This window comes from Pholis gunnellus, assembly GCF_910591455.1.
Source record: "Pholis gunnellus genome assembly, chromosome: 11".
In the NCBI taxonomy this organism is placed as follows: domain Eukaryota; kingdom Metazoa; phylum Chordata; class Actinopteri; order Perciformes; family Pholidae; genus Pholis; species Pholis gunnellus.
In genome coordinates, this window is record NC_136538.1 from 5,709,091 (window position 1) to 5,726,603 (window position 17,513).

The 17,513-nt window shown below is 45.5% G+C and overlaps 2 protein-coding genes across 2 annotated transcripts; both read left to right on the top strand.

The window, feature by feature from the left end:
• Positions 1 to 568: 568 nt before the first annotated feature.
• LOC306703531 (leucine-rich repeat-containing protein 27-like) lies at positions 569 to 8,154 on the top strand (the record flags this gene model as incomplete). The annotated part of the gene is made up of 10 exons (XM_079169530.1): positions 569 to 835; positions 971 to 1,101; positions 1,270 to 1,328; positions 1,490 to 1,624; positions 2,438 to 2,633; positions 3,395 to 3,535; positions 4,622 to 4,706; positions 5,198 to 5,259; positions 7,823 to 7,943; positions 8,042 to 8,154. 10 exons carry the CDS (start codon positions 569 to 571, stop codon positions 8,138 to 8,140), a joined length of 1,296 nt encoding a protein of 431 aa, XP_079025656.1. The 3' UTR covers positions 8,141 to 8,154.
• Positions 8,155 to 9,065: 911 nt separating this feature from the next.
• On the top strand, positions 9,066 to 16,431 carry pwwp2b (PWWP domain containing 2B). The gene is made up of 3 exons (XM_079168673.1): positions 9,066 to 9,291; positions 11,595 to 13,329; positions 16,237 to 16,431. The coding sequence occupies exons 1-2, from the start codon at positions 9,152 to 9,154 to the stop codon at positions 13,327 to 13,329; spliced, it is 1,875 nt and encodes a 624-aa protein (XP_079024799.1). The 5' UTR covers positions 9,066 to 9,151; the 3' UTR covers positions 16,237 to 16,431.
• Positions 16,432 to 17,513: the final 1,082 nt, after the last annotated feature.

Consider the following 17,513-nt stretch of genomic DNA (forward strand, 5'->3'; position numbering starts at 1 on the left):
GACCTGAAACTGGCGAGGTTCAAGGAAACACTAGTGCGCATGCTCGATGGGCCCATGATGCGGAAGAGATCTGGGTACCATCCGTATCATCTGCTTTTTTATACGCAGAAGTCGGACTTTTTTTCAATGAGAAACGTTCACAGGGATGAACTGGGCCCCGCCTCCAACGCTGTGGCCGCCTGCCTTGACCACAGAGCACGTGGACGCTTGTCGTAGTTTGTGTTGACGCCGTTGCCACGGTAACGACGTCACAGTCGTAAGGCGGTATCTCCAAGTTAGCGTTACGTTTCCCTACAGTATTTAATATTTGTTGTGTTTAAGTTGAGAAGACACCGAGTCGCGTCCACAGCCTACGAGTATGTTTATTCAAATTCCAGGTAAGCTAATACGGCGGTTGCTTTAACTATTTGCTAATGCTAACGCTAGGCGGAGCAGCAACGAAGCTAACACCTGTTTGCAGGCAAGTTGAACTCAACGTGAGGGGGGCAGACAGACCGAAACCATCTGATATTTACATGAATTTTCATCTTCTGACACAGGCCGCAAAATGCAAAAAGACACCTGAACAATGGACGCTAGACATCCCGGCATCACTTCTGCGGTGTCCTCCCCAGAGGAGGAGAAGGAGGAGGAGGAGGAGGAGGAGGTTCCTGACCTGCAGCGAAGCTTCGTCTTTGGGAGCAGCGTGGTCAAACCACAGACCCCCCGCATCCTGCCGGAGGAGGCCGAGCAGCAACAGGAGCTCCCTAAATGTTACTCAGCAGAGGCCTTACGTCTGAGCAGATCTCAGCTGAACCATGTTCCGGAGAGTGTTTTGAAACACAGCCTGCTAAAGGTCAGTTTGGACCTCTACCCGCTTAGCTACATATGCTAACAGCGGTTTACAGTCATGCATCCAGTAAAACAGTAGGCCAACAATTTAACACCTGTGTAATGGATTGATTGTAACTGCTTGTTGCGTCATCTTCAGTATTTATATCTGGAAGGCAACCGGATATCCGGTATCCCAGGTTCGATGTTCATCAGTTTGCCAAGCCTTCTCTGGCTGGACCTCAGGAATAACCACATTACATCCCTCCCTGCAGACATTGGCTTACACAGGTAGGTTACTTATGGAGCAACAGTTCTGTTTAGTAGCAGATTCAGTCACACACTTTATGATTCCACAGTGTAGTGAAACGAGATACCCTCTGACTATTTAGTACAAGTTCCTCATGTTCAGCTGTGGACTAAACAATCATCTAACAACCTGTGACGTCGTTCACGTAGGTCTCTGAAAACGCTGCTTCTGGAAGGAAACCCCGTCTCAGAACTTCCACCAGAGTTGGGTGAGTTGGGTTCGGTAACCTTTACAGCGATGTCAGATCACATGCAATGAATGACTAGTAGCCATTAATAGAAATAATACACAATTGGGTATTTACATGTTTAGCTTCTCTTTGCTCTTTGTCACTAAAACTGCTGTTTGTCTACTTCCTCTTCCCCCCAGGGAATGTGATCACGCTCACAGGCCTGAACCTGAGGAACTGCTCCCTCCGTTTCCCTCCGCCACACATTGTGGACCTGGGGTACCTGAGCATCCTCCAGTACCTGAGGAGCGCCATGGCGAGAAGGAGACCCCCAGGTGACTCAAAGGCACCTTAACTTTGAACAGCGAGGTGTGCGGTGCACACCATCTGCCATCTGCTTTTTTTTTTTTTTGTCAAAGATAGGGCGGCTGGCCACAAAAATAGCTCCATGCCCTGGTACCACTTCACTGGTGTGACTTCTGTTCCCTTGGAGACGGCGCGGGCCACTCTGCTGACTTTTCTCTCCCCCCCACCACCACCCTTGTTCCAGCTCCTGTAATATTTTTAGCCAGATGAAAATGATCGATTACCCTGTGGGCTCTAGACTGGAGCTCATCGAGCAGCGTGTCTGGAGGTGATCGCTGTGAGAAGACCGAGACGGCCCTCCACAGGAGCAGAGCCAGACCTCTCAATCCAACCATCTGTGTCTCTGCCCACAGGGTTATGAGTGAACACAGGGCTCCAGGGGGGCAATCTGCTTTTAGAGTATACGTTTAGCTTTTTTTTTTACTATAAACCGATTGTGCATTATCATCAACCTTCTTTCAGCTTCGATAACATGGAATATTTAGCGTCTAATTATCCTACACATGAGTAAAAGTTACATTCAGACCCTTATTTGTACAAATTTAGTAAAATCTTGCTTACTGCATTTTCTGCTCTGCAGTAAGAAGGGAAGGTTTTACCTTCTATTATTAGCTAAATTGTTGGTGAAATGCTGGCATATATATCTATGCTGCAGTTGGAAAGAGAACTCTGTATTCTATCAGTAATTCTTGCCACCACCAGCTGCAGCCAGCACTGGTCGTTGCCAGTGTTGGCTGCCCCAGCATCAGACTTGTAGCCGCCGTTGTCGTTTCATCGCTCAGAGCTGCCGCTGGTGGAGAAGCTCCAGCTGTCAGAGCTGACGGGGTCCAGCGTGGAGGAGGAGCAGGAGGACGAGGACGAGCTGCAGAGGTTCAGGGAGCTCAGACACAAGATGATCCTGCTGGACGAGGCTGAGCTGGGCTCGGTACCGCGGACAGATGGAGACCTCAAGTCCCGCCTTCTTCCCGCCATCAAAAAGTAAGTAGAGGTATTCGATTTTTTTTTGACGTGAGATAGCTTTTTACGTTGTTATAGTTGGATATTTTCAGGAATATGTTGGCTTTTATTCCGAGAGTTAGAAGAGGAGGTTGATATCACTCTTCTGTGTATCTGTGCATTAAAGCCAGAAGAATTACTTAGCTTAGCTTAGTTTAGCCTAGCATACAGACCTGAAACAAGAGGAACCAGCATCTCTAAAGCTCACTGATTTAATTAGTTTATTTCATATAAAAACAGAAGTGTAAAAAAAGACAATTCTTGTCTGGGACCAGCTACTAACTGGAGTGTTGCCAAGAAATAGTCACATATAAATTCTACACTTTTAAACAGATTGAACAAATGAGATATAACATGCTAATAAGTGAGCTCCAGAGGTGATACCTTTGGACATCGCTAGGCTAGCTGTTTCTGGTCTTTATGCTAAGCTAAGTTACCCGGCCGCTGGCTTTAAAAGGCATAAAATGTGTTCAGATATACTGCGCAACGAAATTTGAAAGTGTCATTGTTCTACCTGATAGCAGGACAGAGGGGATGGATTGGTTTGGTTTCAGTAGATCAACTTTTTTGCCGAGGTTCGGAGCTACGTGTGGCACGGGGGCCTCGGAAAAAGAGAGCAAGACACTTTTTAATGGCATTCTCTGCAATGAAGAACAAGTGATTAAAAAAACAAACTCCCAGGCTGTCTCCTCGGAGCTCAGGAGAGCAATACAAAATACATTTTGGCTCAATTTATCCATCAGAAAAAAGCCAACCATCAAGGCCGGCGTGATTCCCCAGCTCCCCCTGTTTGACACTCTGCAGTGGGAGAGGCCAGAGGAAAGGAGACAGGCTGCAATGAAGGAGCTGACGGAGAAACAGGCTATTCTCGAGCAGAGAAGAAAGTAAGTTCAGTTCTATTATAAGAATCTTGAGTTCAATATGATAACACACCCTCTCTACTGTCCCACAGCTCTACATTTTGACCATTTTATTACATTTGATCACAGAATGCTGAGGCCAGGTAAAACCAAAGATTAGCGGGGCTTTGTTGTGTCTAATTGGCATTTTTCTCAGTAGGGAATCCAGAATAAAGGTGTTTTCTCAAAGTCAAGGAAGGATCCTTCGGCGGCTGACTTTTCCTCATCGGATCAAACCGGAGGAATGTCGAGGATCCTTCCAATTCTCCTCCCGTTCAGAGGATTTTCAAAGATGCATACATGTGTGTGTGCTCCGCGCTCCTAAAACACCTACAGTCCTATTGCGCAGGATACATTTCCTGTCCCCAGATTTAAAAACAGGGGGGAGGTGCTTGTCAACATTATTACGTTATTTTACCTCAGCAGTCCACCAAAATCTGTTTCCGCAATTTAAAAGTTTGCCAAAGTTTGCCATAGAGCCAGCATATTTTATATTCTTACTTCTTCTAAAAAAGGCTTTATTTGTAACCAAATCAGAGTTTGGCGATTGTTGGAACAGTGGAAAGAGCTAACCAAGACGGGTTTATATGAGTTTTGTTTATTCTTCTGTTGACTTTTAATGAATCGAGTTTTTCAAACTGCGAGTTTCAATTTAAGTCTGGTGGCTTTGAAGAGAGCATATTAGTGCATGATTTGTACATTTATAAATAATAAGAATTGTAAAAATCCCTGTTGATTCAATTTACTTCTAATAGACCGACATATGTTGAATCATTTTATTGTTTTGAGGACTGCAAAAATCCATATTCCTGCTGAAAATTGTAATGTAAAGTAGACAAAAGTAAAGTTAAAAGAAAAAAAATATGTCCATTTCAGTCTAGCCTGGCCTCTGTAGGATTTGGAAGTACGCGTCCTACCAAGGAGGCATCCTTGACTTTGAGAACCACCCTATGTTCACAATGTAAAGAAAGAAAAATCAATGATCAACCATTTCGAAACAATAGCCGAGGGACCTTTTTTTTCCCTTGACACGGCTCTATTACAGTGCATTGTTATCCGGCTCTCCCATAGGAGCCAAGAGGCTCTTCGGAAGTGGCGTACCGATGCCAAGATCATGAAGGAGAAGAAGAAGCATGCAAAACAAAGAAACCAAGAGGTATTTGTGGAATAAAACCACCTACATGTCCACCTGTCAAACCTGCCAACCACAAGGGGGCAGTAGAGCGCCACCTCTGTCACACCGAGCGGATCACTCTAACGATGATAATGGTACATGACATTTAGATGCTGGTAAATGAGGTTTTCAAGCAGCAGGGCTGCCGGAGTCGGTGTCAGTGATCCTTGAGGGTGGCGCTGTCGGAGGCAGCAACAGATGGCAGTGCTTGCGATGAAGAGTGCCGCGTCGGTGCAGCAACATATAGCCCTCAAAGCTTGACACGTGCATGAACTGCAGATGATGCAGATGAATGGTTTTGAGTAATTTGATCGTCAGCTGCATTTCCACTCATGCAGCTCGGAAGCGTTGCGTAAAATGTTTGCCAGTAACCAGTTACGCCAGTGTAAACATCCCCTCGATAAAATATGGTATAAAAAAACAAGGCAGCTCAAAATACATGATGATGAACACCACCTCTTCCTCTGTTACAGGAAGCAGAAACAGATTCAAAACCTGGTGTGGGTCAGGCGTCTGCCTCGTGTGAGGAGATCAGGTAAATGGGCGACCGAAAACACAATTTAACTCCAGACAGATGTAACACATACAGACCTGAAACCTGAGCCAGTACAAGAAGCAGATCTGCTGCTTTGGCCAGGAATGCTTCTGTTTGTTTGTTATATTTACAAAGGGAAATTGATAAGGCACAATATTGTTTCTACCAATGTCTGAGTACTGAGCATATTTCATCCGTGGTATGTTGGACATCTGGTTTATAGAAAAGCAGTGGTGGGCCATCGAAGGCCTAACCAGAATCACACAATTATAGCTATTTTATAATTAAATAATTTTTCATAAATACACTCCATGTATTCTAATTATTTGTCCCATTAGCTTATTTTCACATTGCATAGCTACTGTCTTTCTCTGTTGCTCTGCTTCCAGCCTGCAGCGCTGCTTCCAGTGCAGCTTGTTTTAAGTAGAGCTCTTATCCAATCCAATTTCACCCCTATGTCTCTAGGTAGGAAGAGAGGCTCGAGGCCCTCTAGGAAGCATTTGCAGATTAAAGTATATGGGGACGATATTGTTGATTGTCATAGTGTTCAACCAATCAGATCTTTAGTTTGACATGTTGGGCGTATTCTTTGACGTGCCAGAGCTACCGAGGTAGTCTAAAGTACGTCAGCATTAACGTGCGGTGTGATTGGTCAGTGGGCTAGCGTGACTGTTTTGACGCTGAAGCAGCTTGCAGATGTTAGTAGTAGTACTAAGAGTTCAAGTTGAAAGATATGTAAGAAGTTTTGACATTTACATGACATTTTTAGCGTTTTGCTTGGTGTAGATTCTTTATTTTTTTTAACCTAGTTTTGTTTTTTAAACACTCAATGGCTGAAGGAGGAGAAACGGATTTCTCAAGAAGAACATTTCCAGAAAAGCTGGACATCGTAAGAAAGGGTCGGCCAACCCCACAGCTAGCAGCCCTGACCCAGCCAGGAAAAGGATTTGTACGAACGGTATTTCTGGCTAACAGCGTCGGAGAAGCGTTGCACATTTTATGGCTAAGAATGCGTTTTATTTGCAACTGAGCGTCTTGGTGTTTGGAGCTGTTTGGCGTTACGCTATGCTAACCTGAGGTGGCTAACCAAGGCAGCAACACGACACCATAGCCTGGCAGAACACTTACAAACTACGGTGCTTTTGAAAACTTTTGGAGAGACCCGAGTGGATCTACAACTCAACGAACACGTTCGCAGGAGGACCTCTGGCTGGAACTGAACCGCACCGATGTTCTGTACAACCGCGTCATTAAACTCTTTGTAATCAAAGAAAGGAGGATGGACTTTGTCTTTAAGTGAACAGCAGCTTTGGTAAGTGAACTGCTTTTGTGTTTTTACATCTGCAGTAGCGTTACTACTGTGTTAATTTGTCTATGGTGTCGTTTTCATGATATGGTTAATATTGTTCCCTCTGATGTGAATAATATTTGAATGGCTCGTGCTCTTCAGTGTGCGGCGGAATACGTGTTTTAGCACTGCAGGTTTGCTGGATTGATTTGTCATGCTTTGTTGTCATATTATATATGTGACTGGTTCTTGTGAGTTTGTTCTTGTTATTATGTTAATTACATTGATTGTGACTATAAGCATTATCCGTTAATGACGAAGCATCCCGTCATGTGCGGGGTTAATGTCAGACATTTGATTCTCTGTTTGGGGTTTTGTTTTCTTTAACAAAGCAAGAATGATGGTCTGGAGAAATGGGGATTGTGTGGCGATTGCTTTAGCCCTGTTTGAATCAGTAGGGAACAGCTAAACGCTGCGGGGAGAGTTTGTGCTGCGGTTGGTTTTCCAACTACTTTAGCGCGCCTCCCAGAGCACACTCGCCACACCAGGGTACAATGTTTTGTTTCCGGGGTCAGAGTGTCTCTTACGTGGTGAGTTGCCATGTTGAGCGAAGTCCACCGAAAACATTATATTTCTCACAATTTAAGCTTCTGCATTTTCCAAATGCACTAGTATTATTCAAACGTATTGTTCGGTTTGTAAGCCTCGTACCGAACGGTTTAATATGAATACGTGTAGTGTTACACCCCTAGAAACAAATAATAACCGTAGCTGTGGCCTCATAATGAGGTTATTAGGAGGTGGTTCAACTGTAGAAGGACAGCACTGAAGGTCCAGGTAGAAAATCCACGGCCCGCCACTGTAGAAAAGTGATACAGAGCATCCTGGGACAACAGGTCTCTTAAGTATCCACCGCATGGCATTTGGCATTGTCTCCCATAGTGAGCGATGCAGATGAAGGTGGAAAGCTAGAGGCACCTAGTGGACAAAGAGAGACTGTACACCCCACCATGGAACATCAGCTGCTTCTTTTGTTCTCCATGAGCAACATTATGCCCCAAAAACACAGACAAACCTGATCAGATAGTACGCCTCAGACTTGTCTGTTTTCACTGATAGGATGAATCTGAAACAAGAAGAAAACAGTCGCTTCAGAGTCTTGCATATTTAATCAGCTACCAGACATAAAGGCTATGATACCACCAGCCATACTTAGGCAACTAAATATTGATATATCCGTATGATATTATGACCTTTGACCCTGGCCCTTTCCAGATCAGCCGGCGAGCTGGAGAGGCGGATCCGCGCCCGCGTCGACGAGATGCAGGAGAGACGCAGGAATCCCAGGGGCACCGCCACCGAGCAGATGGCAGCGGCGGAGAGAGACATGGAGGAGGTCAGACCCTTCGCTTCATTATTCACAGAACTAATCTATATTGAATATATAGAGGTTATTGATCTGAGTTGTTTGTTTTTCTGTTGCCCTACCCACAGATGAGGAAGCTGCAGGCTCGGATCCTGGAGAGAAAGGGGAATCTTGGAAAGTGTTTCATCACCACTGGAGACACCTGGCCCAGTTTCAGTGACAAGTAGCCGGGATTGTAGTGTATGTTTGAGTTGTGAGGTATTAGATTGAGACTCAAAATTCAATGTAAAGACTAATACCTTTGTGAATGACCATTGCAATGCTTGTATCATTAAAAATAAATAAAGATCACATGCTGTTACTGCACAAGTCAGTGTTTTGACATTTTCTTTTGCATGACACCCTCTCCATTACACAAACTACTCATCTTTCTTATTTACATTAGCTTATTATCATTCAGTATCTCAAATATGTACACATTAAGTATGATACTGTCCCTTCTTCACGGTGTGAAATGAATTAAGTTGTTAAATGACTCACAAGACATCATTGCATAAGCCTCATATTCCCACTGTCAATTATCTGAAATACCACCACACAATGCTAATTAAACAAGGCTTGAAATATAAGGGGAACACATTAAAACATGGTATGAATAAATAAATGGATAAAAAGATAAACCTGAGCAATCATTTATTGTCACATTTGAACCTACCCGCCCGTTTAGGCTTTTTAGACATAAATACTACGGCTGACATTAATAGTGGGTATTTGCAGCAGGGTACATTTGAAATGAATCCAAGTGAAGGACCTACAGGGCATTTTAGCAAATAGCACCTTTAATTCCACGACGCTTACAACATACTACGAAATGCATCCATATGTTACAACATTCCCAGTATATTGGCGGTATAAGTTTGGAGCAAAACGCCATTAGCCTCCTGCTATGGAAAACGGAGGCATCCCCGCACTTGTGAATGGCATCAAACAAGTCAAAGTGAGACGGAGAGAGGGTAGGCCTTGTCTAGAGAGATTTCTGCTCCTCCAGCACAGGGAGCGTGATGTCAGCGGTGGCAGTGCTGTTGTAATTGACTTGGTGGGGGTGATGGCGTCATTCTATACCCTGGTGTAGCCTCCTGCTCCAATATCGAAGGGGAGACGGATCTTTAGCCGACGCGACCGTGGCTCCCTTGGCCGGGATCGAGCACCGCCGAGCCGGACACTTGACGCCGGGAAACATGGAGGCTGTGGCCGAGGAGCTGCGGGCCGGCTCTCGGGTGCCTGTCACTATCGATCAAATAGTTAACGATACACTGGTGGTGACGCTGACCTACCGAGAAAGGAGTTATACGGGGATACTACTTGATTGCAACAAAAAGTGAGTGTTATTTCCTCTATTCTCCGTCTGCATTTATCTTTGATATTAATTTGCTAAACTCAGGTAACGGCTAATGTACCTCTGATGCTAACGAGTCTGGGCTAGCTGTTTAGCTGCTAGCTAGCTGCTAGCTAACTGGGCCTCCATACAAAAGACTCTTGGGTTATTGTAGCTGACAGGCCAGCTAACTGTTAGCTAATCGGCTAATGACAAACTGACTTGATTTTAGCTCACATGGAGATGGTCAAATGCGTTATTTTACTACGGTGACATACGAAATGCCAAGATAGTGCCCCTGTGTACTGGGTTTGTAAATTACTTCTCTTAAACAATAACTAATGTCACTGGGTTCACATGTAGCTTATTGTTAGCCTCATCAAATACAGAGCAGCTAAAACGTATTGAGTAAAAGCCATGGCTGAACACGTCTCTGTAAATCATGTTTTGATGCGTTTATACACACAGATGCCACTGCATTGTGTACTAGTTTTCTCGAGTGATGTTTCATGTTCTGAAACACAGTTGCTGATGTGACAAATGGCTCTTCACACAGCCAGTCACTTCTGATCTGCAGAAACAATGGAAAATGCCAATAAAGACACATGTGGGATTTGATCGATCTCCACTGTGATGCCTTTTTTTTTTAAAACCTGGTTCTGATGAGATTCAGTGACCACATTAGACCCTGTGCTTGACAATAAAACAAAAGGCCCAATCTTGCCAGTTAACAAGAAAACACTGTTGTTTAAATGAGAAAACATTAAGAGTAAAGAAGATGACATGAATCAGTGTCATGGCTTATGTCTCTGTTGGTTGGTGTGTGTGTGTGTGTGTGTGTGTGTGTGTGTGTGTCAGTGTCACATGTATATAAGCCTGGTGTTGCCCCTGGTGCTGTGCACCTTAAAAGCCACTGGCTTTGGACTATTTATAGACAAGCAGAATCAGAATTGGACCAGCTTTGCCCCTTAGTATGCTTAGATGGTTTTTCATGTGAGAGCTCAAGCAGTCCTGAAAATAACCCACCCAAATGGGAAAAGGCCTTAAAATAGGCTTATATTTCAGGCCTTGTCACTGACAAAAATTTGACTTCTTCTTCCTTTTCAGCTCATGGCAACACGTTTCCTGTCATTGTCTCCCACAGGTTATTTCTTTTTAATGTCATGGTCTAGGGCCTATCATTCAGGCAGATCTCTGCGTCTAGTTACACTGTACACAACGTAAGATGGCAACAGCGCGGTGAATCATGGCTGGTCATATGCTGCGTCCTTGTACTGTGCTTCACTTGCACGGCCTGTTCCCTGTCGCAGGCAGCCTGTGCTCCGTGCCGCGTCAATCACGGTGAAGGCCAATGTTCGGCTGCTTTGGGGGGGGGGGGGGGCAGCATAGGAAAAGGTGAGAGGAACAAGCCGCGCCGAGAGACTATAATTCGCGGAGGTGCCTGCCAGTTCCTCCTCCTGGGGAGGGACACAAGCTCCCCAAATGTGCACTAATTAATAATCTGGCCCCGAATAGACACGGATGCAAAAACAAACTGAAATCTCCTGGCTCCTTCCCCTACATCTCTGAATCCCGAGTGATTCATGGGATTGTTTTTGTTCAGTCAGATGTTGGGGAGGGGGGGGGGGGGTTGTTCCTGGGCATCCTGTAGTCTCTTTGTCTGCTGTCTCCTGACTAAAACAGCACAGCCATGTTACTGTTGCCTGCCAGCCACCTCTCAAAGACTCCTTGGCAGTTGGGCCTTCTTTGGACATGTTTGCTGGGCCCAGAGAATGAAAAAAAAAAAAAGAAGCATAAAATCACTCAAAGAGAGTCAGTGATACTATTGCTACATTTCTGCTGCCTAAAGGCAGCAGGACAGATAATCGCCTGGCTGCTTGCGGACCCCAACCCCCCACACCTAAAGAATTTTCAGCATACAGGTGACAAGGAGAGTGGTGCCAGTGTGTCCAGCTGAAGCAAATCAAAATGGTAGAATAGGTTTTCACTTGTAGGTAAGGCTTTGAACAGATCTGGGTGCTCTCTATTTTCTTCTTTCTGGCTTAATTGAAACGGCAAGGTATTTGATTTGTGCTGTCCCACTGGCCTTAGATTATCTGACACAGTGAAATGCAAGCACGGCATCACAGTATCTCTCTTGTGGAGGAGATTGCTTCACTGAAAAATTCGAGAAATGTTTGTCATGTGTAACGAGAATGTTTGCGTTGGCTTGCACCAACTTCACTGAAGCAATCTAATGAAGCTCAATGAGACGCGCAGTTATTCATTTATCATTGCTTCTTTTTTTTTTTCCTCCTTTATCTTAGGACTGGGCTATTCTGTCTACCAGAATTCACAGCAAAACCCGGGGACTGCCCGATATCTACACCGGTTTGTCAAGAAGTCCCAGAAGTTCTGAGTGAGGAGCCGGTTTCCAAATCTCCCAGCCAGGCTTCGCACAGACCAAAGGATGAAAACACTATCCCAGAAAGCTGCACACCTGCTGCGCCTCTTCCCTGCCCTCTACCCACACCAGTGCCAGCTGGAGAGACTCCTTACCCTCCTTATTTTGAAGGAGCCCCGTTCCCTCCGCCCTTATGGGTGCGCCACAGCTATAGCCAATGGGTACCTCAGCCCCCTCCGCGACCAATCAAGAGGAAGAAGAGGCGGACGCGAGAGCCCGGCCGCATGACCATGAGTACTATCCGCCTGCGGCCGCGGCAGGTACTATGTGAAAAGTGCAAGAACACACTGAACAGTGACGAGGACAGCAAAGATGGCATGAGTAACACTTCTAAGACCTCTAGAAAAGAGAATTCACTACAGAGCGATGAAGATGGCGAGGACAAGGATGCCCCCTCCAAACTGTTGAGAAAAGAGGACGTAGTCGCAGCCAAGGATGCTAAGAGACGCGAAAATGGCAACAGCCTTGACAGCAAGCGACTCAGGAAGGACAAAAGGGGGGACGCTGAAGGGGAGAAGTTCCCCGGAGGTGACGTCATCCCCCACAGTCCTGTCATAAAGATCTCTTACAGCACGCCACAGGGGAAGGGGGAGGTCATGAAGATCCCCGCGAGAGTCCACGGTTCAGTCAAGCCATTCTGCCCCAAACAACTGGTGCAGAACGGCGTGGGAGAAAATGGCAAGACGCCTTCCGATCCCACCAAGGAGCAACGGCACATTTTAGATGCCACAAGGTCCGGCCTCACCGTGTCCATTCCCAAACTCAAACTAACCAGGCCTTTTACAACCGTGGGTCAGGACTTGCCCTCTCCAAAGATCCACTTGAGACCCCCTCAGAGGGAGGGTGAGGAGAGCGTGGTCGAGTACGAGGCAGAACTTGTAGGAGGCACCACTAGACAGAGCCCTAGGGTGCCCGGTCCGTGCCTCCCCCACTCTGAAGACTCAGGGGAAGGTAAAAACTCTCTGGAGTTGTGGTCGGGGAGTTCGGGAGAGGAGGCGGAGCGCGGCCACAGCGACCTCACCCTCCTCATCAATTTCCGTAAGCGCAAAGCGGATTCGTCTAGCCTGTCGGTCTGCAGCAGCGACAGCCTAGACGAGTCCAAGTCCTTCAGCTCCGACGGCACCTCGCCGGAGCTGTGCGACCTGGCCCCAGGCGAAGACCTGTCCGTGACCTCATCTTCTGTACCGGCACGGGAAGACTGCAAGACGGTGCCGCCGCTTACGGTGCGGCTCCACACCCGCAGCATGACGAAGTGTGTGACAGAGGAGGGTCACGCCGTGGCGGTGGGCGACATTGTGTGGGGGAAGATCCACGGCTTCCCCTGGTGGCCAGCACGGGTCCTCAGCATCAGCGGCACCCGTAAGCAGGAGACGGCCAGCTGCGAGGCCCAGTGGCCCCAGGCGAAGGTGGCGTGGTTCGGCTCACCGACCACCTCCCAGCTCTCCGTTGCCAAACTGTCGCCCTTCAGGGAGCTCTTCAGGTCCCGCTTCAACCGCAAGAAGAAAGGGATGTACCGGAGAGCCATACTGGAGGCAGCCAAGGCCGTGGGCCACATGGGCCCAGAGATTACGTCGCTGCTATCCCACGGTGACACGTAGGTCAGTTCACAGCAGTTAGACAGAACATGTGGTTGTATCACATCACATCTGTTTTGGATAAATGTGTCCCTTTGCTTTCCAAGACCTAAAATAGTGCTGGGTAATGAATAGGAAAGTGACCAAAACCAACAGTAGTGATCTCTCACCGGCCTAATTTAAGTGATGTTGATATGTTTGATTCATTAGCTCCCTCTGACAGGCTGTAGCCGACCCCTTCACCGCACCTGAAAATACTTCAACAACAACAATGTCCAGGCTAACTCAAAGAACACTACCTAAATGTATAGGACAAATTGCAACAGGAAGTACAATGTGTTATGTCTATTACATAAGCATTGGCTTTCTATATCACATATCTCTTTTTAATCATTAAGCAACATGGCAAACTGACTTAACTGATAAGTAAAGAGTTATGAAACTTCAGTTGTACTTTAAACCACATAGAGGACAAAACAAACTGCTAATTATTTTTAGGCTTTGCAATCTAAACTCCGTTTCAAATCCGCTTTTTGAGTCGGGCTCTCCTTCAAAGAGTCTTTTCTTTGATTTAGCAGGCAAATTTTGAAAGGAACTTAGTCTTTGGACTTAGTGGAAATGTCAAGGCAGAGAAGCCAGAAAGAGTTTAAAGTGGCAGTCTAATTAATTTATCCCCCAAAAACATCAGTATGAATAATACAACTAAATGTATTGCAGCAGAGAATAGGACATTTTTACTTATCTTTATTTGGCTGAGTAAAATCACTAGCCTGCAGAGAGCCCTCTAACCAGACTATAGACAAGTTTAATGTTGTTCTATTAAGTTCCTGCCAGAATTAACATTAATAAGCAACAACTGATATGACCAGCTGCCCTTATTGTAATTATTGTAAAAAAGGAACACGCCGGCTAAAAGACTGTCTGAGGTTCACACATCTGTATTTTGCCAGCTCGGGTGTCAGAAATCAGAGTTGCGTATTCTGGAAATGTTCGCACCATAGAGCCCCGGTATGCTAATGTCATTCCATGCCCTAAAATATCCTGCAGATTGAATGAGACACCATGAAGGTGTTAAGCTCATCTATTCAAAATGCACCTCACTTTGGCAGACGAGTCCCAATCTTCAGTCCATAGAATTAGCAAGATGTTCACTGTAAGGACGGAGGTGCACAAGTGTGTTTGTGAAGGTGTTATTATCACGGCTTTGAATTGTGAATACATTTCAGATTACCCAGCCCTATCATTTTATTATTTATTTATGCGAATAGCTAATGATGTTCATGCTAAACTTTGGGTGGGGGTGTGAGCACAGTGAACATGATTCTGCACCAACCTGTTTATTTAAACAAATATTTAGTGCCAGGCCAGACGACACCGGCTACATTTATGTCATGAAGGAGTTACTGTGTTCAAAGCAGCAAAACCAACAAAGAGGAACCAAACCCAGCTGAAAGCCTATGAGTATTTAGTAATGTCATTGATGGAATCAGGCCCAAACATTTTCAGAGTGTTTGAATTCTACATATTGTGTTATAAATTAGCATTTTGCTTTAGACTCCTTTTCTGTTAGTAAACTTGGTAATGTATTTTTGTGGGCGGAGCGCCGTAGGTGGAGGCTGTGAGCACGTTAACGCTGGCTAGCAAGTTTTGTAGGCTTTTTAAAAAAAATGTTATAACGTCCGAACAAAATAATAGTTTCTCTCATTATATACAGTCTCTCACTCTCCGGGGCCGCAGGTGTTACTTGAGAAAGTTAACATTAACCAACAGGACCATATTAGCCGAGTCCTAGGCTGCTGGCAGACTGCTTTGACGGGAGGAAAGCAGACAGGAGCTCCGGAGAGGACGGCCGGCTAGTTAGCTTGTTAGCTCGTCCGTTGCCAGAGCTCGCTAGCTAGCTACTCTCCGGAGCTCCCGTCTGCTCTCCTCCTGTCCTCCTCCTCCCATCAAAGTAGTGGCGAGGAGTGAGGCAGAGGAACCGTTAGCGCTGCCACTGCCCATCAGCGCTCGTGATTAGCATCAGCGATTATAGCTAACGATTAGCATAAGCTAATTGAAAGGGTAATGGCTTTCATGAACAGTAATTTGAAAACAGTAAAGTCTATTGTTGCGTAAAGATATAGTGGAGTAAAGTATACCTGAGCTGAGAATGAAGTCATGAAAGCGTGGTAGAATTAGGAAGCTTGCTAGCCATTTGCCCAGCTGCTACATGAGTCAAATTTAACAACTTCATTTTAGGTCCACAAAGAGGAGAGACGAGGCTTGTGCTGTGATTGTAATGCGGCCGGGTGTGTCTTAGTTACTCTTTCCAGCTTTAACGTGGGCGCAGGCTGTGCTGCTTACTGTCAGCTGGAGTAGCTTGTAAATAGACAGCACCACTTTAGCCCGACGAAAGTAATTCAAAGGTATTAGGCACTGCAAGTGCATAAAAATAGGCTTTCCGTTATGTCTCAACGGCACACTGTCACACCGTGGCTTTGCCGAGCTTGTCCCCCTGGTTTCCTAGGGCATTTTTTCCCCGTGTAGCCAAGCAGCAGGTCCTCAACACACACTCTAAGGTTAAATATTGCCTTTTGAGTGATATAAGAGACAGACGGGGCTGCTCTCAACCCTTGTGTTTACTCTGTTATGAGCTCAGTAGCCAAGAGGAGTTGAGAATATACACAGCGAAGGGTTCAGACGAGCCTTTATTTGGCGCTTTTTTTTTCTCCAGAGCTCACACAGGAGGTGTGTTTTTCTTTGCTCCGTCTTGGCTCCGAAATCTTTCGACGGTTCTGCACCGGATGACTTCACGTGACGCGTTAAAAAATGAACCATCTCTCCCGGCGCTGGGCCTTGTACACGGTGTTAAGAGTTCCCCTGCATGATGTATGACCTGCCTTGTTTGCTCATTGTCTCATTTACTTTTTCCTCTCTATCTTTCTCTTGTAGAGGCTGAGGACCGAAGAGAGGTCTCCAAGGTTTCTGGGGTTTTTTTTCCCTGAATTCTCAGACTGTATCATCAAGACCCAGGAGGGAGTACGTGCGGTTGCCACGGCTACTATTTCTTTTTTTTTGTTGTTTTCACAAGGCTGGTTGAAAAATGGCCGCCAAGGTGGAACGTTGTTAAGACTGGATAAGGGAGCAAAATAGAAGAAGAAAAAAAACGGCCAAGCATCTCATGGTCTACTATGAACTGAACTATTCCTTTTGTTTGTTGTTTTTCTAGATTTAATCATATTTCAATAGAGCCGAATAACGACACTACAAGGACCCAAAATGTATTTATTATCTGTAAAGTTTTATTATGATCCACCCTTCTACTACCGACACTCGCAAATCCTCCCAGTCTGCTGCTGTCATCACCACGGTCCTCGCTGCTGGTGCGAAGTCCAGGCCCTCGTCCGGCCAGAGGAAGCAGGTGGCATCTTCAAAGGAACCCCCCCCCGTTTGACCGCGGTTTAAAAAGTCTTACCCCGAATCCTCTTACTTCTGAGAATGTGAACGGCTCCATCCAGAGACAGTAGTGACTGTTCCAGCTCCCCTTAGCGATCAGCGTTCCATCCTCGTAGCCTTCGGCGACATTAGTTGGATCTGTGGATGTATTTATACTGAACTCTATTCCTCTCCACAATCATGTTGCGTCTCTCTTCCATTTTCATTTTTTGACTTCACGTCCGCAAACTTCCCCTCTCCATCTCTTTATTTTTTTCCCTGAGAACCATTTTTCTTCTTTTTTTCACTTTAATTATTTAAAGCTTCACGTTTAAGAAGAAAAAAAAAAAAGCACTTTATCTGTACCTTTTGTGGCCTGCTGTAAGCTCACTGTCTTAGACAATATTGCGAGATGACGGCCTTGATAGGCAGCAGGGGAGCTCAGAAGTCTTTGTGGTCGACTATCCATGGCCTTGGAGATACAAAAAAAAAAGGAAATCTTTTTTTTTTTTTTTGACATTTTATTTTATTGTAAGAATTTGGGGACACCAGACACGGATGGTTGTGTACACTGTATTCTCGCATTCGACTAGGGGTGCGTTTCTCTCTCTGTTTATCTGCCATACACACACACACACTACAAAAATCTACGTTGAACATTTCCACTGGAGAAACATGGGTGAACAAATGTGCCCCCTATGCATTATCAGTTAAAGCTTTATGAGTGACGTTGGGAGAAAAAAATAAATCAATAACATGCTGTAAGAATACTGTGAATTCAACTTGCTGAGTGT